This window comes from Heteronotia binoei, chromosome 18, assembly GCF_032191835.1.
Source record: "Heteronotia binoei isolate CCM8104 ecotype False Entrance Well chromosome 18, APGP_CSIRO_Hbin_v1, whole genome shotgun sequence".
Classification (NCBI taxonomy): domain Eukaryota; kingdom Metazoa; phylum Chordata; class Lepidosauria; order Squamata; family Gekkonidae; genus Heteronotia; species Heteronotia binoei.
In genome coordinates, this window is record NC_083240.1 from 24,208,721 (window position 1) to 24,235,012 (window position 26,292).

The 26,292-nt window shown below is 48.4% G+C and overlaps 1 protein-coding gene across 1 annotated transcript in view; it reads left to right on the plus strand.

Annotated features, from left to right (window-relative positions):
- Positions 1-26,292, plus strand: part of STX1A (syntaxin 1A) — a 63,287-nt gene that overhangs the window by 15,376 nt on the left and 21,619 nt on the right. The window contains exons 2-3 of the mRNA XM_060259308.1: positions 11,261-11,338; positions 13,049-13,148. Coding sequence (XP_060115291.1) covers positions 11,261-11,338; positions 13,049-13,148 — 178 coding nt within the window. The remainder of the gene's footprint in view (positions 1-11,260; positions 11,339-13,048; positions 13,149-26,292) is intronic.

Consider the following 26,292-nt stretch of genomic DNA (forward strand, 5'->3'; position numbering starts at 1 on the left):
CTCTTTCTCCCCACCTCACCCTGCGTCAGGTGACGGATGTGACTTGGGTCAGAGAGGAAGCCAGGGAGGCCCAATTGCATTCCCCTGCACGGGTGATTTTCCCATTCCGTGTTAAGTTCTGCTAATGGATAACCCAGTACCAGCAAAGGGAGGACTGGCAACGCCCCGTTGGCATCTGCTTTCCAAGTAAGGCCCAAAGTGGCACATAGCCGAAAACAGGGGTGCTTTCTTTGCTTCCTATATTCTCTGTGGCACAGAGTGGTAAGCTGCAGTACTGCAGTCCAAGCTCTGCTCACAACTTGAGTTCAATCCTGGCTCGAGGTTGACTCAGCCTTCCATCCTTCCGAGGTCAGTAAAATGAGTACCCAGCTTGCTGAAGGTAAAGTGTAGATGACTAGGGAAGGCAACGGCCTTCAGTAAAATGTCTGCCAAGAAAATGTCTCTATGTCAAAAAACAGCCCCTCCAGAGCCCCAGATACCCTCAAATTAATTCTCCATTATTCCCTATGGGAATCGGTTTCCATAGGGAATAATGAGTGCCCAGCAGACATTTCCTCCCCCCCCCCCCACTTTCTGATGACCCTGAAGTGGGGGGAGGGCCTCCAAATCAGGGGATCCCCTGCCCCCACCTGGGAATTGGCAACCCTACCCACCAGCAGGCACCAGGGTGCTCACATGACCCATGTTGGCATACCTGGAGAGTCCCCTGAGACCCCTGCCTCGTTAAGGTCGGTCCCTGCAGGGCGCCAGCAATACCATCTGCATTTTTTGACAATTTGAGAAAGAAGAAAGGCGAGCAGAGAAGCAAAGGGTAGCAAGAGATGAACATCCATTTAGGATAACGGATTACTGGATGATTTGCAGTTAACATCAGGCAGAGGAAAAGCATAACCCACTGGAATATTTTAAAACAACAGTGATAGAGATGGGCCGCTGTGGCCTAGAAGACCTCCAGTTTCATTTCTAAATCCAAAGTGCCGGTGGCATTTTCCTGCCCAGAAGAGCAGGATGGAGGCAGGCCCCATATCCAGGGAGCCTGGCAGAGACGTGGCCCGTAGCCTGTCTTTCCCATATAGCAGATTGCAGAGTGCCTCAAACCAAGCCCATCTGTTGCTGCTTTTGGGCTGGCTGTGCTCTGTGCACGCCCAAAACGGAGCTTGTAAGAGCAGGCCAAAGCCCAGAAGGCGGGCTGCGTCAGGGTCGGGAAGGGCTGAGGGGATTGATCCTCCCTTCAGGGCCTCGCCTGAGCAGCCCAGCCTTCATGGGCAGATTAGGGGGGGGGGGCACTGCTTTCATCCCAGCTCTATTTAATCACATTTTTATCCCATCCTTCCTCCTCCAAGAAGCTCAGAGCTGTATAAGAAGATTTCCTTTCCCTCAAATGAGCCTCGCGACAACCCTGTGAGGTAAGTTAGTCTGAGAGAGGGCTCTGTCCTGAGATTATCCCAGCAGGCTTCAAGCTGCCTCTGGGCTCCCCAGTCTTTTTGAGCCTGTGGGCTCCTTGGGCATTCTGATATGGCGCAGTGGGTGCATCTGCAAAATGGCTGCCGAAAGTAGGGTTGCCAATCCCCAGGTGGGAAACACTAGAAATAAACCACTGCGTTTTTATGTTGCAATTATATTATTATCATCACAAACCAAAATTCATTAAATGTCCATAGACAAATCAAAAAGTTATTTCACATCACTCTTGTAAGGTAGTACTTTGCAGTCCACTGTCTCAGTTCTCCTTTGATTGAAAGTGTGGTCCTGTCTATGTCTTTGCGCACAGATGCTTGCTTGGGTGCTCTGATATCTTGCAAACAAGCCCTTGGAAGCCCAGTTGACAACTGAAGTCCAAGCAAGGGTTGCAAAAATCATCTCTCTCAACTTGCTGGGCACCTCTTCCGGAGAAGCCGAGGCAACAAAGTCACTCCACAACTTAAAGACTTAAGACTGTTTAGACTGCAGATTTATACCCCGCCCTTCTCTTTGAATCAGAGACTCAGAGCGACTTACAATCTCCTATATCTTCTCCCCCCACAACAGACACCCTGTGAGGCGGGTGGGGCTGAGAGGGCTCTCCCAGAAGCTGCCCTTTCAAGGACAACTCCTGCAAGAGCTATGGCTGACCCAAGGCCATTCCAGCAGCTGTAAGTGGAGGAGTGGGAAATCAAACCTGGCTCTCCCAGATAAGAGTCCATGCACTTAACCACTAAACCAAACTGGCTGTCTTAACAACAGCACTTTGCATTGGACTTGTTCTTTCAGCGTACTAAGCGCTTCACACTCATCATCTCAAGAGTACTTTTAAGAACCAGTCTGGTGTAGTGGTTAAGAGCTCGGACTCTGTAGTGTACTGGGAACTTCAAACAAAGACCCTTTGTTGGAGAAGCTCCTTGCAACTGTGTTCAGATTGACTGCCCTTGCTGAGCCAGCCAATCAGGTAATATCCATTTGAATGAAGCCTATTGTTAGAGAGGCTCCTTGCAGCTACAGAGTGGTCGCCCTTGCTGAGCCAGCCAGTCAGCTAATAGCCATTTGAACGAAGCCCATACAAATGAGAGTTCCGAGCACCTGTCTTTCTGTTAGGTTGTTTATTGCTGAAGGTGTATTTCTAGCCACATGTGTTTTCAGTTGGGTTTTTTGCTAATAAAAGAGCTGTGCTGGAATCACTATAGTGTCTGACCAACTATTATTCAGACTCTAACCCAGGAGAACCGGGTTTGATTCCCCAGTCCTCCATATGCATCTTTTCCTCCTCACTATTGGAATGCGGACAACAGCCCTGCAAAGCAGACCAAAATGACTATCCTCCAAGTTTCAGATATGTAAGGGGTGAGGCTGGGAGAGGGCAGCTTGCCTCACACCATCAATCATTTTCTGTCAGAGGTAAAATCTGAACTGGGGTCACAGTTTCTCTCATGAGTTTGGGGGGGTTGGTTGGAAGTCCATGAGGGTCGGCCTTCCTTTCAGATTGCTGTTTCTTAGCTGGCTGCTCCTCTTCTGGCTGCCAGCACAGCCGTGCTATGCATCCCCCCCCCCAAATTAGCACCTTGTCAAAGAGCCTGGAATACACATGGCATGTCAATGATATCAATTAGCCGAAGGAGTCCTTTGCCTTTTCTTCTTCCTTTTCATGGTGCCTTCACCTCGCCTGCTCTAGTTTGGAAGCTGATAATTCCAGTGCTTTGGGTTGCTTATCAGTGTGTTAAAAACAACCCTTAAGGTGTACATGCTTGAAAGGATAAAGGCATCTTCCCGCTTGTGTCTTTTGCAGAAATTGCTTGCAGTCAAATTTGAAGCGGGTGGGAAGGAAAGAGTGTCCTCTTTCAAAGGAGATTCAAAATAAAGTGAAGCTGGGAACTTCTGAAGATTGAAGGGCCTCCATTTCCTCTGCTGGTGCTGGGCAAAGCTTTTGTCCTCCACAAGTTAAACTTGCATGGAGAGAGACATTCTTGAGGGGGCCTGTTTCTCGGAGTTGCAATCCCAAGGTCTGCACCCTGGTTTCAAAGTTCTGCTCACCCTTTAGGAGGAGCCATAAGACTGGCTTCCCTCTGTGTGTGTGTGTGCATGTGTGTGTGTGATGTGCTGTCAAGTCACAGGTGATTTATGGTGACTCCAAAGGGTTTTCAAGAACAGTGATTAAGCAGAGGGGGTTGGCCATTGCCTGCTTCTGCAATGTCTTCCTTGATGGTCTCCCTGCCAAGCACCAACCCTTCTTAACTTCTGAGACCTTACAAAACTGGGCCGTTACACTGTTCCACGTCCCTCTGACTGGCTTGCACCCATGCCTGTTTGCCAATACATGACATCAGTGAGTGAATTGCATTTACTACCTAAGAACATAAGAGAAGCCATGTTGGACCAGGCCAATGGTCCGTCCAGTCCAACACTCTGCCACACAGTGGTCAACCCCGCCCCCCCAGGAGCCATCAGGACGTCCACTAGTTGGGCCAGGACACTAGAAGCCCTCCCACTGTTGCCCCCTCCCAAGACCAAGAATGCAGAGCATCACTTGCCCCAGACAGAGAGTTCCATTTATACCCTGCGGCTAATAGCCCCTGATGGACCTCTGCTCCATATGCTTATCCAATCCCCTCCTGAAGCCACCCATGCTTGTAGCTGCCACCACCTCCTGTGGCAGTGAATTCCATGTGTTAATCACTCTTTGGGTGAAGAAGTGCTTCTTTTTATCCATTCTAACCTGACAGCTCAGCAATTTCATTGAGTGCCCACGAGTTCTTGCATTGTGAGAAAGGGAGAAAAGGACTTCTTTCTCTACCTTCTCTATCCCATGCATGATCTTGTAAGCCTCTATCATGTCACCCCACAGTCGGCGTTTCTCCAAGCTAAAGAGCCTTACCAGCAGCGTCCGTTTTAACTGCTGTCAGCTGTTGGAGAGGGGTCTGGATTCACCCAGGTGTGGAGAACTTTTGCTTTCCCTATCCTGGATACTTGGAAGCAGCGGGTATCCAGCAGATTGTATGACCCGACTCTGGTAGCCTTTAAGGTCCTGTTGGACTTCTGGGTTTCACTGCAGTAGACTAAAAGGCTACCCTTTGGAACCAGCTCTGTGATGCAAGTGCCACTTGTGGCAATCAGTCTGGGACAATCCATTCACGTGTGCAAAATGCACACCCTGGCACAGCCAATTGGTGGCGCCTTCCCATGATTAGCCACCTCCGAGCACTCCAATAACTGAGCACAAGCGTACATCTATTGATGAACCAACCCATGTCTTTCAGAGCACCTCCCTTGCATGGTGGTTGTGCAGTTAACCTGAGATTGCCCCCTCTACACCGTTCTCTGTTCCTGAAAGACAGGCTGGAATGCAAATGGAAGGTCCCAGAGGGTGGTGTTTGGATGCTCTTCTCTTCTTTGCGAGAGAGCCTGAGGACAGCATCCAGCCGCAGAACTCGGATATCTCCCGGGCTATGGTTGTCAGCAACCAGCTGATGAGTTCGGGGGTGTTCCTGACTGCTATCTCCCACTCTGCGTCTGTGCTAGCACGGGGTGTGTGTGTGTGTGTGCGGATGTGATCCAAGGCAATGAGTCAGCTGAATCCTGCATCCACGTAGTGGGGGAAAGAGTGCATGCAGAGTGCTCTGGCTGTCCGCAGCGCCCACACAGATGTGGGTTCTGCTCCAGGGGCTGATTTGGCGGCCTGCTGTGGTTTTGCAGGAATACCTCGGGTCTTTCTCTTCCCCTGCCCCCAGGCGAGATTGGTGCAGTTTCCTCTTCGCAGAGATCCAAGGAAGGCCTTGGGCTCTTTCTGCCGTGTGCCACAGGAGCATTAGTCACAGGCGTGAGGAATTCTGATTATCCCTGACTGCAGACGGGAACAACATGTTGCATCTCAAGGCAGGGTGACTTGGAGCTGCCTGGTAATTACCCTTTCTCTCTTTGGCCATGACCGAGTTTCTCCATTAGACTGTTCTGAGTTCAGGGGATCGTTTTCCCTCTTGGAACGCTTCCTTGGCTCCAAGAATTCCCCACCGAGTCCTCCTGGTTTTGGAACATTTCACTTCCATTCAGCAGATCCCGATGCTTCTAGGAATCCTTCTGTGGCCATCGAAGAGCAAAGGCCCTTGGGCGCAGCTGGGTCGCTCAGACCTCACGCTGCTCTTTCGCTGCCAGAGTGAAATGGCGTTATCGGCTGGCAGGAGCCCAGCCCTGGTGCCTCTCGGCAAGGAGGTTCTCCCACTCATGGACTTGTTTCCTGGATGCCTGACAGAGGCCCTGGCAGCTGCAGGCAGTGGAAACAATAGCTGATCAAACGGGCACAAAGAAAAGGGAGTAACCAACGCAGGAGGAGAGAAGAGGAGAGCAGAGGTCAGGTTTGTTTCTGACGGCAGCAGTGGCTAAAAGCAGAGCCCCTCACTCATACACACACCCACCCCTCAAGGTGTCACAGGTGCGTCAGAAGATGGCTTGGTTGTGACCAACATCCCTCATATATGTATTTTCCATGGGATGCTTCTATTTATTTTGTTGCTGCTTCTTTTCTTCCCGGCATGCCAGGTGCACAGTCTGATACCAGCCAGCCACACCCTGAGCTCAATGAAGTCAGCTAAATGTCTTACACACTGCCTGTGGCAAACAGGTGAAGGGGCCTTAATACTTGTGGTTGTCAACCTCCAGATGCCACCTGGGGCCCTCCTGCTATTACAGTTGATCTCAACATGACCAGGATCAGTTCCCCTGGAGAAAATGGCTGCTTCGGAGGATGGATACTGTGGCGTTATAACTCTGCCGAGGACTCTCCTCTCCTCGGACCCTTCCCAGGGCCCACCCCCAAAACTCAAGGTCCTTCCCAGGCCATATTACCCTTCTGATGTAGCCAATCCTCCTGGAGCTTACACCTGTACAAAGAGCCCTGTAAGCTCTTGGAGGATTGGCTACATCAGGAGCATGTGGCCTAACATGCAAAAGAGCTCCTGTTACAAAAAAAAGCCCGACTCCTTCCTAACTAAAAATTAACACTACAGCCTGAAAGAGACATTCCCCGCCCCCCCACCCCTCTCAATTTTTTTTCTTTTAGCTAATAAAGAGTTCTGGAGAACTTGAAAGATGGCACACTGTTTTCTGTCATTCTGGTGATATTAACATGACTTTTTTAATTTGGGGGGAAGGGCTGTGGTTCAGAGGTAGAGCATCTGCTTGGCATACAGAAGGTCCCCGGTTCAACCCCTGGCACCTCTAGCTGAAAGGACCAGGTGGTAGGTAATGTGAAAGATCCCTACTTGAGACCCTCGAGAGCTGATGCCAGGCTTAGTAAGCAATAGTGACCCTGATGGACCAAAAGACCTGACTATAAGGCAGCTTCACATGAGAGCCAGTTTGGTGTAGTGGTTAGGTGCATGAACTCTTATCTGGGAGAACGGGGTTTGATTACCCCCTCCTCCACTTGCACCTGCTGGAATGGCCTTGGGTCAGCCATAGCTCTGGCAGAGGTTGTCCTTGAAAGGGCAGCTGCTGGGAGAGTCCTCTCAGCCCCACCCACCTCACTGGTTGTCTGTTGTGGGGGGGAGAAGGTATAGGAGATTGTAAGCCACTCTGAGTCTCTGATTCAGAGAGAAGGGTGGGGTATAAATCTGCAATTCTTCTTCTTCTTGTGATCAGCTTTGCTGTGGACTGAAGCAGCCAGACCGAATCTGTGTAATCCATAATGGGCAAAGAATCCTGGACTCCCAGCCTTAACCTGGATAGCCCAGGCAAGCTCAGTCTTGTCAGATCTCAGAAGCTAAGCAGGGCTGGCCCTGGCTGGTATTTGGAAGGGCAACCTCCAAGGAATACCAGGGTCATGATTCAGAGGCAGCCAATGACACGCCACCTCTGAACATCCCTTTGCCTTCAAGCCCCACTAGGGAAAGCAGACGTCAGCTTGACTTGATGGCAAAAAAAAAAAAAAATTCTTAAAAGAATCCTTAACTTCTGTTATGGATCTGTGGCAAGGGTCTCTAAGATGATACACAAACTGCTCTGGCCTTCAATAAGTAAGCAAATGCCAAGTAGTGTTGCTCTGTCTTGTTGACCCATTAGAAAGGCACCCTGGCCTCTGAATCTGCAGCCATCTCCGGGGGATTCCGCTTCTGCACCTCCCTCGTGAGCATTGAAGGGTGTTCCTTGCTGCTCATTTCTACCCATGGCCCTGACCAGAGTGACCCAGGATCATCTGTCTTGGGGCCAGGAGGGAGGTCTTCGCTGGCTGCATCAGCCCTTTCAAGGCAAGAAATTGGTCCATGGTACCTGTCAGCAATGATGCAGAGTGGCTATGATGTGAGGTGGCCTGCCCTGGGATGATCCCTTTTCACAGGGACAAAAAAAAGCCAGCGAGAATCGTGGACAAGAAGGGCACGCGAGACGGGAGGCAGTGCCCTGTGCTGTTTTGTGTTCTCCCTTGAGCTACGTGACCGCATGGAGATGCGAGCACAAATCTCGCTGGCTGGTGTGCCGTGCCGCACTGCACAGGCCTGCAGGAATCACAAGCCCATTCCATCTCACGAAAAGAGACAGGCCGGGCCAGGCCTCCCTTGGCTGGGTTGGGCTCCCTTCAGTCCCCAAAGCTTCTAGGTGCACCAAGCCTTCTAGTCTGCTTTTAATGCTCCGTCTTCTAGACGGGACTGAATGAGCGGTCGCTGAGCCTGTGTGCTGGCCAGCTGAGACGCACTTCCCCACCCCCACTGAATTAAAACAGAAGGCCTTATTTCATCCCTGTGTGCCAAAAAAAAAGTTCACCTTTTAAAACCAAAGTGGATTATGGTGAGCAGGCCTCGGATTCAGCGGGAGCTCACAGGAGCGCAGCTCCTGAACCTTTCTGACAGTTCCGCCTCCTCCTTCCCACCTTGTCCATTGAATAGTAGGTGCAGCTGCATAACAATCCCTGGATGAGCTCCACCACCTTTTTTTCTACAAAACCACCCCTGATGGTGAGGATCATTGCAACATAAAAAAGAGAGGCAGAGAGGCAGGGAAATTCAAACTGGGGCAGCAGTGCTAGGGGAGGTTGATTTTAACTTTAAAAGGTAAAGGTAGTCCCCTGTGCAAGCACCAGTCGTTTCCGACGTTGCTGGGGTGATGTTGCTTTTACAACATTTTCTTGGCAGACTTTTTGTTATGGGGTGGTTTGCCATTGCCTTCCCCAGTCATCTACACTTCCCCCCTAGCAAGCTGGGTACTCATTTTACAGACCTCGGAAGGATGGAAGGCTGAGTCAACCTTGTGCCGGCTACCTGAACCCAGCTTCTGCCAGGATCAAACTCAGGTTGTGAGCAGAGCTTGGACTGCAGTACTGCAGCTTTACCACTCTGTGTCATGGGGCTCCTTTTAACTTTGCCTTTGTGAATTTTTTCCAGTACATATCAAACCCCCCCCCACTCCATTCCTTCCATCCACCAACCAATGGCAGAAAACACAGAGGTATCTGTATATGCCCCCTCCCAGGGCAACAAGCGGTTCCAGGGTCTGTGTATGTATCACTGAGGGGGGATAAGATGGCACAGGGGAGGGCTAGTCCCCGGAATTGTCTTTAACTTATGCTTGCTTGTGGTCTTAAAAAAAAAAAAAAATCTGAGCACCTTATCACAGATTCCCCAGGCAATGCTCCCTCTAAACTTTGGAGTCTTGTAAGCGCAAATTCTACGTCATGAGCTACTGGCATTAAAGTTGTGAGCTACTGCATAAATTAGCTTGCTCTGAGGCCATTTTTCCTGAGCTAAGACAAAAATGTGTAAGTTGGAGGCTAAAAAGCTGTGAGCTAGCTCGGCTTAGAGGGAACACTGCTCCCAGGTCACGCCTGGTTTGGACCTTAAAATGCACAAGAATAAACCCTGTCTGCCCTCAGAGAAGCATACTCTACGTGCGTTTGCATAAGTCACTGTTCTACAACATCTTTGTCTGCACTGGGTGCTGCTGAAGGGTTCATTTGCTCTGGAAGCAGAATTACCTCCCCCCCCCCCACCAATAGAAGGTGTTTGAAGGAAGCTAGGCCACAGTTGTCCTCATGCAAGGATGCAGCAGGCACCCTCATGTGTGGGTGGAGACTTTGGCCTTGTAGGAGCCTTGAATTCTGCAGTGTTCTCCAGTGTATTCCTCTCCCCTACCAATGCATATGCCTCCTGCAAGCCTCTTGTAGTGTTGCATCTACAATTCCTCTTGCTGGAACCAATGAATGGATGAAAGCTGGCATGCGACTGGATCAGGAAGATTATCAGTTAGACCAAGAAGTCCCTTTAGTCCAGGGGTGGGGAATGTCCAGCCTCAAGATCACTTGATCTGGCCCTCAGGAATTGCTGGCCCCTTTCTTCCCCCCCATTTCTTTATTTCTGTTTTTTTCCCTTTCTTCCACCATTTTTTAATTTTTCTTCATTATCCTTTCTTCCTTATATTTCATTTTCTTTTCTTCCCCTCATTCCTTTCTTTCCTTTTGTTCCTCTTTCTCCCTTCCTTCCTTCCTCTCTTCCCCCCCCCCCCACTTTTTCTTGGCTTTTTCCACAAAAAAACCCTGGGCCTAGGCATTTGCCCAGAGCGGTGGACTGTGTGTGCGTGCGCATGTGTGACAAACTAGGCTCTCCCCATATGACTTCAAACAGACAAATAATTATTTGCATTAATTTTGCCGTCTTCAGCGGAGCACTGTTTTTAAAGTTTTATTTATTTATTTATTTTTCGTATTTATATCCCGTCCTCCCCGCCAAAGCAGGCTCAGTTGATAATTTTGTATGGCCCATGAATGATGTTATAAATATCTAAATGGCCCTTGACAGAAAAAAAGGTTCCCCACCCCTGCTTAGTCCCTCCCTCTATATTCTACTTAGCTCAGGATCAGGAGGCAAAAGAGTCAGGCGACATTCCTTGCAACTAGATTTGGTCCAGGAGGCCACCAGTTAATAACATCTAATGTATGGTTTGTGTGAGGGATCTCTGACTGGATAGTTTTGTCAGTTTCATGAGTGGGGGAGGTGAAATTGACAGTACAGGCAAACTGAAATGGACAAGATACCCTTTTCATATAGTGGCTGAGGCTTAGGAGCTAGGGAGGAGTGGAAACCTAGGTGGCTGGGGAGGCCAGAGTTCAAATCCACATACAACCATGGAGCTCAAAGGGTGAGAGCTTGGGCTAGTCATTCTCTCTGCCTCTCAAGCTAACCTACCTTGCAGGATTGTTGGGGGGATAAAATGGAGGAAAGGGAGAACCATGTACCTGTGAGAATACCAGCTCCTTGGTGGTAGGTGAGATAAAATGTAATAGCAAAACAGAGGTTTTTAAGTCTGTGTTCTCCCTAACAAAAAGATGAGTAAACTGGTTCAGGTGTATCATCTGGGACTGGGGCTTTGTATGGATATTCTGATACAGCAAAGAATTAATGAATGAAAGTAAGAGAGTATTTTTAAAATACAACTAATATAATTCAGGTATATATATTTTTAGGCAAATAAATAGCAGGAACTTCCAGTACCAAAGATAAACCATAATCTATCTGCACAACAACAATGTATGATAAACTAAATCCGTTTTTTAAAAACCCTAACTAGTAAACCCTCCTTTAAAAAGGAGAAAAACACAGTTAACCTAAAAAAACTCAAACCCAAGACAAAAGGGAAAAAAGTAACATCAGAGTTATGGTGAAGTCACAGGGACTGTGCAGCAGTTGCCTGCTAGGACACTGTAGAACTCCCCCCCTTCCCCCCCCTGGAATATAATTTTGGTTTCTTTTCTGCCAGTGTTCTCCTCAGATGTTTGAGCAAGGTTTTAGAAATGATGCTGCTTGTGTTGCAGGCCAAGGACAGTGATGATGATGATGAAGTTGCTGTTGGAGTGGATCGGGACCGCTTCATGGATCAATTTTTCGAACAAGTAAGTGATCCCATTTTCAACTGTAAGATGCGCTTGAGAGCAAGGCTTCCTCTCTTGCTGATGCCCCTAAGAGTTAGCTGCCTATCGCATGTGAGTTGGCAGCCTTGTGATTGCTGTGTTCGTGATGCCCAAATGCTTAGCCTAGAACTGCCACCAAGAGAATGCTGGCAAGCAGTGAAGGCCCGTGACGTGGCCTTGTAGTCAGACCACTGATTTGTCAAGATTGATATTGCCTACTCTGACTGGCAGTGGCTATCCAGGGTCTCAGGGGATGGTTTTCATATCATCTACAACCTGATGCTTTTTTAAAAATTGGAGATGCCAGGGATCGAACCAGAGTCCTGCTTGCCAAACAGATGCTTCTGCCAATAAGCCATGCTCCCACCATTTTTACTAGAAAGAAGCAGATAGAAGTTCAAGTCCTTTTCAGGTAATACTAGAACTTGGGTGTTAGCAGGTTGTGGATTCAAAAGCGAAAACTGAAAGCTGTCCTTCACCCAATCATGTACAATCAGGGCTTTTTTGTAGCAGGAACTCCTTTGCATATTAGGCCACACACCCCTGATGTAGCCACTCCTCCATAGGTTTCAGGGCTCTTAGTACAGGGCCTCCTATAAGCTCCAGGAGGATTGGCTACATCAACGGTCTGTGGCCTAATATGCAAAGGAATTCCTGATACAAAAAAAAAAAGCCCTGTGTACAATGAAGTTGTGGAACTTACTACTACCACAAGATGTGGCAGCGACTACTTGCTTTGGAAGGAAATTGGTGGCAGGCAGGGTCCTCGACAGCTGTCTATCTATGATTAAATAGAACCTCCATGTTCAGATTAAATAGAACCTTGTAATGCTAGTTGTTCTGGGAAAAGCAACAGGGAGAGGGGCTTTGGACTCTGTGCCTGTTTATGAGAGCCAGACTGGTGTAGTGTAGTGCTTAAAGCATCAGACTAGGATCTGTGTAAACCCAGGTTCGAATCCCTATTTTGCCATGGAAACTTACTGGATAACTGTAGGCCACTTACACACTCCCAGCCTAACCTACCTCACAGAGTCGCTGAGAGAATAAATAGAGACAGGACTTTTTTTTTGTATCAGGAACTCCTTTGCATATTAGGTCACCCCCCCCCTCCCCGATGTAGCCAATCCTCCTGAAGCTTACAGTAGGCCCTGTACTAAGAGCGTTTAAGCTCTTAGAGGATTGACTACATCAGGGTGTGTGTGGCCTAATATGCAAAGGAGTTCCTGCTACAAAACAGCCCTGAATAGAGAGTTGCTGAGAGAAGAAGAAGATGATACTGGATTTATATCCCACACTATACTATGAATCTCAGAGGCTCAGAGTGGTCACAATCTCCTTTACCTCCCCCCCCCCACAACAGACACCATGTGTGGTAGGTGGGGCTAAGAGAGCTCTCCCAGAAGCTGCCCTTTCAAGGGAGAATGAAAGGGAGGAGAGGAGAGAACAGTGTAAGCAGCTTTGGGTCCCCACGGGGGTGAAAGATGGCATATAACTAAAATAAACAATAGGCAACCTAGGGGCATCTGGTTTGTTGGCCACTGTGTAAAACAGGATGCTGGATCTGATGGGCCTTCTTTGGTCAGATCCAGCAGAGCTCTTCTTACTCCAGCCAATTCCAAGGGGTCACAGGACTGGCTTCTCTAGAGAAGTGGCAGACGTGCTGCTCACCTCCGGCTCCTTCTGTGTCCCCAGGTGGAAGAGATCCGGGGCTACATCGACAAGATTGCCGAGAATGTCGAAGAGGTGAAGCGAAAGCACAGCGCCATCCTGGCAGCCCCCAATCCTGATGAGAGTGAGTAAGGCCGCCTTCTGTCTCTGACACATCTGGCCGGGGAAGGCGTGGCGGCAGGGTTTGCAGGGGGTGGGGAGGAATCCACGGCGGCTGGCACTCAGAGAACATCGACTTGCTGCAGGGGAAACGTGGGAGAGTGGCGGGATTTAGTAAGCCAGTTGGCAGAAAGGCAGCGGGTACATTATGTAAGCCGGCAACCCAGAATCCCCTGCCAGGCACAAGGGTTGCCCGCGTGGTGCTTCAGTGATGCCACCCAAGGTGGGAGCAAGGGGCATCTGCCAGGCCTCCTCCGTTTTCTGTCTGTCTTGGCCCAAAGCCCTGTTCTGTTCTCTGCCTGATCCTGAGCGTGGCTTCCTTCTTTCTGGCATCGCCGCCTCTCCCTGTGTGGATCTCAGCAACTGTTTAACCTCCATTGTGGCTGGCTTCTTGCTTCCTCCGCTCTCCCCTTCCAAACAATAGAGCATTCTCTCCAGCAGCAAGAGCGCACGTCGGGTAAATATCAATTAACTCCCTCGCCTGATTCATACAAACACGCTTAAGAGCAAATGGCTCTGTAATTATTTGTGCCTTAATTTAGACAGGAGGGTTAGGGGTTCTCCTGTCCATCTAGCAGCATTGAGATGATGGAGTTGCTCGGCATGGGAAGCTGGGAAGCCCAGCAAAGCCTGCGATGCCCTTCCCCTCCCCCCACCGGGCCTGCCCTCCTTGCCAGAGCCCACCCAGCTAGCCATGGCATGCATCCAGTTTTGCTGGGGAGGGGGGAAGGGAGGATACATTTCGGGGCACCAGGGATGCCCCTGTGTCCTACGGAGGGTTAGGAAGGGAGTTTTTGTCAGGCTGGAGGAGGACACCAAAGGCACACTGCAGAGTGTGGGCTGTTTTGGAATTGGTCATACCTTAACTGCCCCTGAAGTGGCTGTCTGGATGTCAACAGGACTGAAGGACTTTGCTGGTGAAGGGAAGGTTTTGCTGCTATTTTGAGCAGAAAGAGTGGGGGGGGGAGATAAAGAGAGAGAGAGAAAGGAAGAGCGAAGACAGTTTGGTGTCTCTACAGCATTTGTGCCATGCAAAGCCTTGGAGCGCCCATTGCTAGACCAAGATACGGAGCGAGGCTTGACCTCTCTGGGGGCCCTTGTGGTTGGTGACAAGGAGACAGAGTCTGGAAACAGGCTGGGCTGGGGAGGCAAGAATCACTTCAGCAGGAGCAGTTGCTCTGTTCACTGGGAAAGCTGATTTTGCTTGCACTGCTTTGTTTTTGAACGTTCAAGAGCACATTTTAAGAAATGGAATGAAGTTGTCGTAAATGGAATTGGGCAGAAGGGCCCTTTCATAAGAATACAATCGTACCTTATTGCCTGATTTATGGTATGCATTCCCTTGTTTGTACTGCACCAGTTTCGGAATCCGGTTGCTGCATCGTTCACAACGTATTTTACACCGGTTCCTTTATGCCATTGTTTTCCTGAGTCTGTAATCCGCTTGGCGTCTTGGCAAGGAAGTGCAGTGCAAGAGAATAAACAAATCATGGTCAGGCGCGGCCGGTTCAGAGGATCCTGTCTCCTGACCAAGCAAATTTTACTGCTGGTTTACTAGGCTTGCTCCCACAGGCAGACAGTGGTGAGGCTGCCAGTTCATCCCCACTTTCTTTGTCTTGCTTTCCATCTGTTTCTGGCACTTTGGGGTCTGACTGGTCTGGGCTGATGAGCTGGGGCTTAGCAAACGGCCCGCCTTGTCTCCAAAACCAGGGCGGGGGGCGGGATGGCTGGCTGGCTCCGATGCCTGGCCCGCTGCCCTCATTTTCGATGCCCACGGTCCTGCTGGAGTCCTGTACAGATGCCAGCAATTCCTCTGCTGGCTGCCCACTTTGCAGTTTACTGGCTAAGTGCCTCCCTCCCTCCCTCTGCTTCCCTTTCTCCTTTTCCAAGGTTGTCCTCCCACAGAGTTTTCTATCAGGCTTCCTGCTGCCTTGGCACCAACAGGGCCTGTGTTCTCCTCCTTCCTTACCAGGATGACCCCACCATCTTAAACCCTGAGACTCCTTTGGTGGGGCCTCATAGGGTGGCTGCCAGCTGGCTCTGGGTTGGGAAATTCCTGGAGATTTTGGAGGCGGAGCCTTGGGAGCAGTGTTCCCTCTAAGCTGCAGAGTCTTGTGAGCAAAAATTCTGCTTTGTGAACTACCGGCATTAAAGTTGTGAGCTACTGGCATGAAAGTTGTGAGCTGCTGCAGAAATTAGTGTGCTCTGGGGTCATCCTTCCTGAGTTAAGACAAAAATGTGTGAGCTGGAGGCTAAAAATCTGTGAGCTAGCTCTTGCTAACTCAGCTTAGAGAGAACACTGCTTAGGAGGGCAGGGTTTGGGGAGTGGACGGCATAATACCGTAGAGGGCATAACGCCGTGGAGTCCACCCTCCAAAGCACCTGTTTTTTCCACGTGGGCTAATCTTGTTTCTCTGGAGATCAATTCCAAACAGAGTCACGCCCTATGAAGCCCAATGACTTCAGTGAGCTTGGTAGGGTTTAACTCTGTTTAGGATTGCACTGCTAGGGCATCTACGTTCTTTTTAAAACAGATGTTGCAGGGCACGAGGCCATGGGGTAGGAGTCACAGCTGTGCTGGGAAAACGAGTGAGGGAGACAGAAATTAATCGGTGCCTTTGAGAGGAGAGTCCTAAATACTGCCTGCCTGCAAATTAGGGTTGCCAGGTCAGTGTTGGAAAATACCTGGAGACTTGAGGGGGGCGGGGTAGATACAGGAGAGGGCAGGGTTTGGGAAGAGGAGGGGCCTCACCAGGATACAATACCATAGAGTCCACCTTCAAAGCAGCCATTTCCTCCAGGGAGTGGATCTCTGCCAGCTGCAGATCAATTGTAAAAGCAGGAGATCTCCAGGCCCCAACTGGAGGCTGGCAACCCTACTTGCAAAGCTCTCTCTCTCTCTCTCCTAGAAATTATCCCCTAACATAGACCAATTCAAGAAATATCTGGGGACTTTGGGGGTGGAGCCAGGAGACATTGGAGTGAAGCCAGAAGCAAGGTCATGACAAGTATAATTGAACTCCAAAGGGAATTCAGGTTATCATATTTAAAGGGACCACACACCTTTTAAATGCCTTCCCTCCATTGGAAATAATGATGGATAGGGGCACCTTCTTTGGGGGCTCATAGAATTGAACCCCCGGTCCAATCTTTTAGAAAGGGGGTGTTTTGAGGAGAGGCACTGGATGCTATGCTGAAAATTTGGTGCCTCTACCTCAAAAAACAGCCCCCCCCCAGAGCCCCATATACCTTCAGATCAATTCTCCATTATACCCTATGGGAATCGGTTTCCATGTGGAATAATGGAATGCCCAGCAGACATCCCCCCCACTTTCTGATGGCCCTGAAGCGGGGGGAGGCCTCCAAACTGGGGGATCTCCTGCCCCCACCTGGGGATTGGCAACCCTACCCTAACACCAGGTAGGTAGCTAGGTTGTGGCTACTCTGTAATAAGGGGTGGGGGGAGCCCTGCATGTACAAAACATATCTGCAATCTTGATACTGAGAGAAAGGATTATTTTTGGCTTGGATTTATTTAGATCTTCCCAAAGACCTTGCTTTTTGTAGCAAGAGACAGACAGTAGGGATTAAGATTGCCCGGGTATTATGGCCCTTGAGTCCTTTGGCTCTCTGTCTGCAGTGGAGAAATATCTTTTTCTGCAGAGAGAGGCACTGGAGTTCATGTTGGCCGGAGAAGTTTGCCCTAATGCCACTTTTTATGGTGAGGGTGAGAACAAGAGTTTGACAGCAGCTATTCCTTGGTGTAGCTGACTGGGGAAGGCAATGGCAAACCATCCCATAAAAAGCCAAGAAAACATCTTGATGTGCCATCACCCCATGGGTTGGTAATGACTCGGTGCTTGCACAGGGGACTACCTTTATTTTTTGATTCCTTTGTGAGTAAAAAGATATTCACACGGTCAGCAGCATGCATTCATTCATTCACACACGCAAGGGAATTTGCAATTAGTGATTAAAACCATTTAGCAGGCCAAGTGAAACTGGGCATTAACTTTTCTGCTTCCTCGTACCCTCCCATGCAGAGGAGGAGGTAGCCCCCAAAGACTATAAATCTCTTTCCAGGTTTCCACCCAACATTCTCACAACACTGCTGGCATTAAAAAGAGGACAGAAATGCTTGCATAACACCACCACCACAATCCAGCTTCTTCTAACTCAGTAGCTTGCTTTTAACAGCACTGCAAAATTCAGCAGATGCAACTTGAAGGGAAAATACCAGATACTTAACTTGAGATTTTTGTAGTTCCTTTTCACCTAAGCCCGGAATTGTCCTGATCTGGATTCAAAGAATTTCTGTAAATCAACCATTCAGATCTGGCTGCAAAAGGAGCTGTTTTTCCTTCAATTCTCAGTTTACAAGGCCTGCTTACACTGAGACCTTAAGGGCTGCCATATTAAGGAGGCAGTATACAATGGAACCAAAGACAGGAACAAAGGACAAAAAGAAACATGTGAATACATTTGACTGGGAAGGAGTTAACTGATTCAGCTACAATCAGCTTGCAGCTGCCTGCCCACATTTCCTCTAAACCAGGGGTGGCCAACGGTAGCGCTCCAGATGTTTTTTGCCTACAACTCCCATCAGCCCCAGCCAGCATGGCCAGTGGCTGGGGCTGATGGGAGGTGTAGGCAAAAACATCTGGAGAGCTACCATTGGCCACCTCTGCTCTAAACAATCAGGACAAAAACAGATTGCACATTTCCCTTTATATCTCTGCATTGGAAAGGGCTGGAGACTTATAGGAAAGCTGGGTCTTCATTTGGTGGGGGCATTGCCCCCAAATGCCCCACTCTGTAATCTGTGGAGATGTTAGTCACATTTGAACAGGAAACTTCCTGGCTCATTCTCTAAATGGCAGCCTGACATTTATCTTCATTAAAACTTCTAAAGTTCCTAGAAGTGGTAAGAAATGAACATGAATAAAAGGGAGAAAGAGAACTTGGCCCCTCAATCCCTTTTACCCTAGATTGATTCAGTAACTAGTATAGGTGCCAACCATAGCCCAATACCATTATCAAGTATATGGGGCCCCAGCTGAGGGGGCCCAGTCCTGGGGACCTGCTGCTTTCCCTGTTGGGGAAACATAAGGTGCTAATACAGGTACTCATATATTTCACCCCAATGATCTGAATCAGAATTTCACACCTGTACTTCTGATGGCTGAACTTTAATAAGAACAACATAAGAACATAAGAGAAGCCATGTTGGATCGGACCAATGGCCCATCCAGTCCAACAATCTGTGTCACAAAGTGGCCAAAAAATCCAGGTGCCATCAGGAGGTCCACCAGTGGGGCCAGGACACTAGAAGCCCTCCCACTCTGCCCCCCCAGCACCAAGAATACAGAGCATCACTGCCCCAGACAGAGAGTTCCAACAATACGCTGTGGCTAATAGCCACTGATGGACCTCTGCTCCATATGTTTATCCATTCCCCTCTTGAAGCTGCCTATGTTTATAGCTGCCACCACCTCCTGTAGCAGTGAATTCCATGTGTTAATTAAACTTTGGGTGAAGAAATACTTCCTTTTATCCGTTCTAATCTGACTGCTCAGCAATTTCATTGAATGTCCATGAGTTCTTGCATTGTGAGAAAGGGAGAAAAGTATTTCTTTCTCTACCTTCTCTATCCCATGCATAATCTTGTAAACCTCTATCATGTCACCCCTTAGTTGACGTTTCTCCATGCTAAAGAGCCCCAAGCATTTTAACCTTTCTTCATAGGGAAAGTGTTCCCTTTAATCCACGGGTGTTAAACATGCAGTCCAGGAGCCAAATCAGGCCCCCAGAAGGCTCCTGTCAGGCCCTCGAGCAACTGGCTGTTATCTGCTTCCTTCTCCCTTCCTTCTATGTAACAGTTTGTTTTGCAAGGCTTGCTCCATTGCACAGGAGCTACAGAGTAAAACCTCTATTTTCTCCATTGGCTGAGACTCCTCCCTTGGGGAGGATGAGGAGGAGGCAGAGCTTGTTTTTCCAGGCTCTTTCAATCACACAGCAGAGCTACTGAGCTAAGACTCTCTTCCTTCTATTGGCTGAGGCTCCTCCTCCCAGTCTCCTTGGGAGGGAAAGAATCAGAGTTTCCTTTGCCCAGTTCCCTGGATCGCATGGGAGAAATACAAAGAAAGCACCCTTAAGACCAATGAGTGCTAATGTTTAAGCATGTTTTAAGGGTTTTTTTAAATTAAACGTGTTTGTCTGTGCCCTTTATAGAGTTTATATCTCTGCTACCTAATCTTAAATAGGTACATACAAGGCCTGGCCTGACATGGCCCAGCCCGACATGGCCCAGCCCATCAAGGTCTCATTTATGTCAAATCCAGCCCCCATAACAAATGAGTTCAACACCCCTGCTTTAATCATTCTAGTTGCCCTGTTTGCACTTTTTCCAATGCTATAATATCTTTTTTGAGGTGTGGTGACCAGAATTGTACACAGTACTCCAAATGAAGCCGAACCATCGATTTATACAGGGGCATTATGACACTGGCTGATTTGTTTTCAATTCCCTTCCTAATAATTCCCAGCATAGTGTTGGCTTTTTTATTGCAGTCACACACTGTCTCGACATTTTCAGTGAGTTATCTACCATGACCCCAAGATCTCTCTCTTGGTCAGTCTCCTCCAGTTCACATCCCATCAACTTGTATTTATAGTTAGGATTTTTGGCCCCAATGTGCATTACTTTGCACTTGGCCACGTTGAACCTCATTTGCCATGTTGATGCCCACTCATCCAGCCTTGACAGATTCCTTTGGACTGCCTCCCAATCCTCTCTGGTTCTCACCACCCTGAACAATTTAGTGTCATCCGCAAACTTAGCTACTTCACTGCTTACTCCCGACTCCAAATAATTAATGAACAAGTTAAAAAGCATGGGACCCAGTACTGAGCCCTGCAGCACCCCACTGCTTACCACCCTCCACTGAGATGTATTTGAAGAAACTTTTATTATTGGTCTTTGTTTTTTGCAATATGCTCCTCAGAGTCCCTTTTTGCCTGCCTGATCACAGACTTGCATTTTATTTGCCACAGCCTGTGTTCCCTTTTATTAACCTCACTTAGAATAGCTTTCCACCGTTTAAAGGAATCCTTCTTACCTTTTACAGCTTCCATTACTTTGTTTATTAACCATGCAGGTCTTTTTCTATACCTATTTGTGCTGCCCCATGAAGGCACAGAAGGAGATCACATAAGTGGGATAATGGTTCTGTATCTTTAAGTGCTAAGAATTATGGGAAATGTAGTTTGTAGCAGGGCCACAGGCCAGCTGGGCTTAATTAACCCCCCTAATTGGCTATTATAGAAGGTTTCTGGTCTTCCCTAAGCCCAGGAAAGTTATTTTATTGTCCTCTTCCTGCTTCTTTACAATCCTTTATTAGTACCTACTGCAACAATGGCAGCCCGGAGAGACTCATCTCTCCACGACATTCGACATCTCTAAGAACTGTATTTTAGCATGAATTTCCCACCTGATGACAGGGAGCAGTGAGTACACCTGTTGAACACTTTGGGACTTCAATAAAGTGTGTGCGTGCACTGGCCACCGTCTGGGAAGAGCGCTCTAGAGACTCAGCTGAGCCGCTTGGATCAAGGACATGTGCCTTTCCTGACTTGCGGTATATATTTTATCTGACCTTCTAGGATCATAGTTTTAAATAGACTCCAAGCTTCCCCAAGGGTTTTGACCCTATTTACCTTTCCTTTCAGTTTCCTCCTCACATGCCTCCTCATCTCAGAGAAGTTACCCCTTTTAAAGTTAAAAGTGATTGTGTTGGTCTTTTGGGACAACTCGCTATTTATTCAAATGATGAACTCAATAACATTTTGGTCACTGCTCCCAAGTGGTGCAATCACTTTTACATCTCTCACCAGATCTTGGGCATTACTTAGAACCAGCACAAGCAGCTGGAGAGAGCAAGAATGCCAGTGGCCTGCCTGCAAATTAAAAGCCACAAAGGGGGAAATGAAATGGTGGTAGTAGATAGGAGCAGGTTTTAAAAGGCTTATGGCCCAGAAACTCAACTGCTAGGTGTAGAGGTTTGAGAATTCAAGAAGGACCAAAGAGACCTGAATCTAAATCCTTGTACCAGGGGTGGCCAAACTTGCTTAACATAAGAGCCACATAGAATAAACACCAGATGTTTGAGAGCTGCAAGACATGAATGCTAGATGTTTGAGAGAAGTAAGGAAGGAAATAGATGGGGGACAGAGGGAGAAATGGAAAGAAAGCAACTTTAAATACATCCTCCAAGCTGCCAGCCAGTGGGTTGGTAGAGGCTTTAAGAGCCACATAATACATGTGAAAGAACCATGGCACCCCTGCCCTATACTGTCATTAAGCATATTGGGTCATGTTGCCAACCTCCAGTTGGCACCTGGAGATCATCTGATATTATAATTGATCTCCAGATGACTAAGATTGGTTCCCCTGGAGAAAATGGCTGCCTTGGAGAGTGGATTCTATGGCATTATACCCCACTGAACTCCCTCCCTTCCCCAAACTCTGACCTTCCAGGGCTCCGCCCCCAAAATCTCCAGGGATTTCCAAGCCTGATCTACATCAAAGAGTTGTTGTGAGTAGGGCTTTTTTTGTAGAAGAAGACCAGCAGGAACTCATTTGCACATTAGGCCACACCCCTGACACCAAGGCAGCCAGACTGGGTTGCCAAGTCCAATTTAAGAAATATCTGGGGACTTTGGGGGTGGAGCCAGGAGACTTTGGGGGTGGAGCCAAGATCAAGGCTGTGACAAGCATAATTGAACTCCAAAGGGAGTTCTGGCCATCACATTTAAAGGGACGGCACACCTTTTCAATGCCTTCCTTCCATAGGAAATAAAAGATAGGGATACCTTCTTTTGGGGCTCATAGAATTGGACCCCCTGGTCCAATCGTTTTGAAACTTGGGGAATATTTTGGGGAGAGGGACTAGATGCTGTACTGAAAATTTGGTGCCTCTACCTCAAAAAACAGCTCCTCCCAGAGCCCCAGATACCCGCAGATCAATTCTCCATTATTTTCTATGGGAATAAATCTCCATAGGGAATAACAGAGTTCCCAGCAGACACTTCCCTCCCCTCCCCCTGCTTTCTGATGACCCTGAAGCAGGGAGAGGGCCTCCAAATTGGGGGATTGACAACCCTACAGCCAGAACAGCATTCCTGTGTGTTCCTGCTTTTAAAAAGCCCTGGTTGTGAGGGAGGAAATGTGGGGACCATGTAAGCATACTGTGTCCCCTGGAGAAAGAATAGGATAGGAGTGTAACAGATAAAGATAACTTATTCAATCATCTGGGTTGTTTTTTTCCCCAAATTATGTAGGAGTGTTTACATTTCTTTTTCTTCCCTTCTTCTAACACTTCTGTCCCACAAATGCCGCACGGAGGCTGCTCTGACGGTGGAGAGAAAAACCTACGCACAAATTCCAACCATAATGCAAAGTGGTTACAAATGGAATTTTTTTTAAAAAATTTAAAAAATAAAACTTTGATGAGAGTGTGATTGTAGGTGATTCAAGAACTTTTTAAAATGGCAGATTTGGCTTTGTCTGTGCACACATGGAAAGACAGGCAGTGTGGGGGGGGTGGATAGATACTCTCCTGCAAGGAGCTCACCGTGGTGTGCGTGACCCTCCCTTATTTTTGTCTTCAAAACAACACTGTAAATTAGCTTAAGACGGGTCCAAGCTCACACAGTCAGCTTCTTCACCAAACGGAGATCTGAACCTAGGTTTCCCCAGGTCTTAGCCTGACAGTTCTTATGGACCCTGACATTCAAATGTAATCAATGGAAGGGGTGGGCCAATCTGCTAAAACTTCATTCCTAAACAAACCTGGGCATCATCATGAATATTTTTATCCTCTCCCCCACCAGCATCTAATGTTCATCATAACAAACAGGCATGCATCTGATGAAGTGGATTCATAAAAATTTATGCCACCGAAAAGCGGTGTGAAGTTGTTTAAGGAATAGGCCATTTGACTGGGAGACTGACTTCCAGATTTGCCAGGGATCCTGAAGGTTATTTTTCCTTCCTCTGGGCATAAAGCTGGGGGCACTGTAGGAATGGAGGGTTTTGTGCGTGTGTGTGTGAATGTCTTGCATTAGGGAGTTGGGCTAGAGGACCCTTGAGGTCCCTTCCAACTCTATGTCCCCCCCCCCTCCAGTCATATCTTCCTTCCAACCAATCATACCCTGGTGACTGGGTTGCCAGCCTCCAAGTGGGGCCTGGAGATCTCCCACTTTTACAACTGATCTCCAGCTGGCAGAGATCAGCTTCCTTGGAGAAAATGGCTGCTTTGAAGGGTCAACTCTATGGCATTGTACCCTGCTGAGGGACCTCCCCAAATTCTGCCTTCTCCCGGATCCACCCCCAAAGTCTCCAGGTATTTTCCAACACAGACCTGGCAACCCTACCAGGTGAATTTGCATCTGTTGGGAGAGATGCTTCAGCCATCCTGATTGGAGCTCCCATCAATCTTGGGCTCTCCAAGGCCTGCCACCCACCTGCTTAATAGATTTCTGGCATTTCAGGGCCTTAGGATGTGATTAATGAGCAAGACAGGCCAAGTATAGCAGAGCTGATTTTCCCAGATTGGGTTGGGGCCTTATTAGCCCTACAATGACAGCTGTCTTCCTGTTCTCTATGCTTGCAAGACAAATTGACCGCTGGAGATGTTTTTGTGTTTGAAAACCTGAGGATTTATGATGATGATTATTAGGCAGCGGCGGGTGATGTCAAACATGGAAAGGAATTGCCTTCAGAGCGCTGCTTACTCTGCAACAATCCTATGCAAAGTTACACTCTTCTTGGGTTTAGAAGGGTATAAGTCTATTTAGGATCGCACCGCAAAATGGGCTTGCCCTTTTGGGATGTTCCAGTGCTGTTGGTTTAGGGACAACTACCTGCCTCATTTACGCATCATTCTGTTCTCCAAAAGAAGGCGGTTGGCAATTAAGAAAGGATTTAATCTAGAAAAAAATAATAATCCACAACGATGAAGTGCAAGAAGGAAATTAGAAAGCGAGCAAATGGTCTTTTTGTGATGGGGAAATGCTACTGGGCGTATTGTGTGAAAAAGTGAACAGCGTTCTGTCTCTCTGCAATTGAACGGCTTGATGTTCGCTTAATGAGCATCAAGTGCTAGTGGGTACAAGTTACAGAACACAATGGAAATGGTCCCACTCAATCAAAAACATGAGATGGACTCGATTTAGGAAGCCTTCAGTTTGCAAGACCTGAGCAAGATCTCTTAATGAGGCCATTAATTCATAGGGTTGCCGTGAGTCGATGGCACTTAGCGTGCACACACACACACACACACAAAAGCCCAAAACAAACAGAAAACCTGCCGATTGAAGTCTTTTCTGGATCCTGTAATTTGCCCCTAGAACTCTGCATTCCTTCCATACCAGACTGGCTTTTAAAATATTTTGCTGAGCTTTTTGTGCAGTTCGAATTGCATTAATATTTCAGAACCCTTCTCTAGGGTGCTTCTGACTGCTGGCCTGGTTATGCTGAAGGATTTAAAAGTCCTTGAGGCTTAATTTCCACTTCAAACAGATCATTAATCTGTCTGATGCAAAGGGAAACCGAGGGGGCTTGGCTGTGGGAAGTGACCCCCACCAAGTACTGGAGACCAGCTTCCACCTAGCTGTTTACAGAGGATGCAAATGGGAGGGAGGCCTTTTCTCTGATGGAAGCAGGGTCCGAGCCCCTGCAACTTCAAACATCCTCCCCACCCACACACACACCTGTGCAAAAACAGAGTTGCCAAGGCAAGTACTGAGGCAGCATGTTGGGCCTCAACTGTGGGATAGTAGGTATAACCAGGGCTTTTTTTGAGCAGGAACACACAGGGGCGCAGTTCCGGCTGGCTTGGCATCAGGGTGTGCGGCCTATTATGCAAATGAGTTCCTGATGGGCTGTTTCTACACAAAAGCCCATCAGGAACTCATTTGCATAATAGGCCACACACATTGTTAAACAATGGTGATGTCAGGAGGTGTGGCAAATGAGTTCCTGCTGGGCTTTTTCCACAAAAAAAGCCCTGAGTATAACAAAAAAGAGTGCCTCAACCTAAGCAGAGTGCATTTCCCTTACTCCTCCCAAATTATGGGTAGTGTAGCGTGATGTCATTATGAGAGATTCCAAGCTGGGTTTTGTCAAGCCCCTGCGTGCAAAAGCTTGAAAGTCTCTGTCTTGGCAAGAGTCACCTCATGGCCAACTTGGGCCCGAACTGAGACAAGCTGGGCCGTGGCTGTGGCTGCCAAACTCCAGGTGGGGCCTGGTGTTTTCCCAGAATTCTGGCTGATCTCTCCAGACCCAAGAGATCCGTTCCCCTGGAGAAAATGACAGTTCCAGAAGGTGGGTTGCTTGGCATGACATCCCTGCTGATAGTCTGTTCTCTTCAGGCCCATCCCCAAATGGCCAGAAATTTCTCCACCTTGATTTGGCAACCCTGCCCTGAAACAAGCCAAGCCGAGTGGCACCTGCGGCACTTCAAGGCAGCATTTTTAGGACCATTTCACTCTGTGGAGTCACCATAGGCAGCCGTGCAGGAGGAAACGGCAGGTATCTAGAGGCAGCAGCTGGGGTTGCCAACCTCAAGGTGAGACCTGGAGATCTTCCATTATGACAACTGATCTCCGGACCAGTTATCCCTGAGGAAATGGCAGCTTTGAAGGGCAGGCTCTGTTGCGCTGTATCCCCACGGAGCTCCCTCTCCAACTCCACCCTTGCTAGGCACTGCCTCCGATCCCCACCACTTCCCAGGCAGGAGCTGCCGACTCTGGTTGCTGGCGTGTGCTGCTGCATGTCCTTACAGGGGCTCCTGAACTGACTGAGGCTGTGTCCCCATCGCATCCTCAGTGACACCCAAGATTCTGTCGCTCTGCCAGTGCTGCCTGGTTTCATTGGCGACATTCAGCATCCTCCTGCAGGTGATGGCGATTATCTCCTCTCCAGAGGGCGGGGAAGAGAGCAGGCCCACCTGCTGCATCTGTGCCGGGGGAAGAGGAGAGCTAAGAATCCATGGGAAAGGGGCTGGAGAGGGCAGCTGCATCCAGCCCCCTCCAGGGAGTGGATTGGA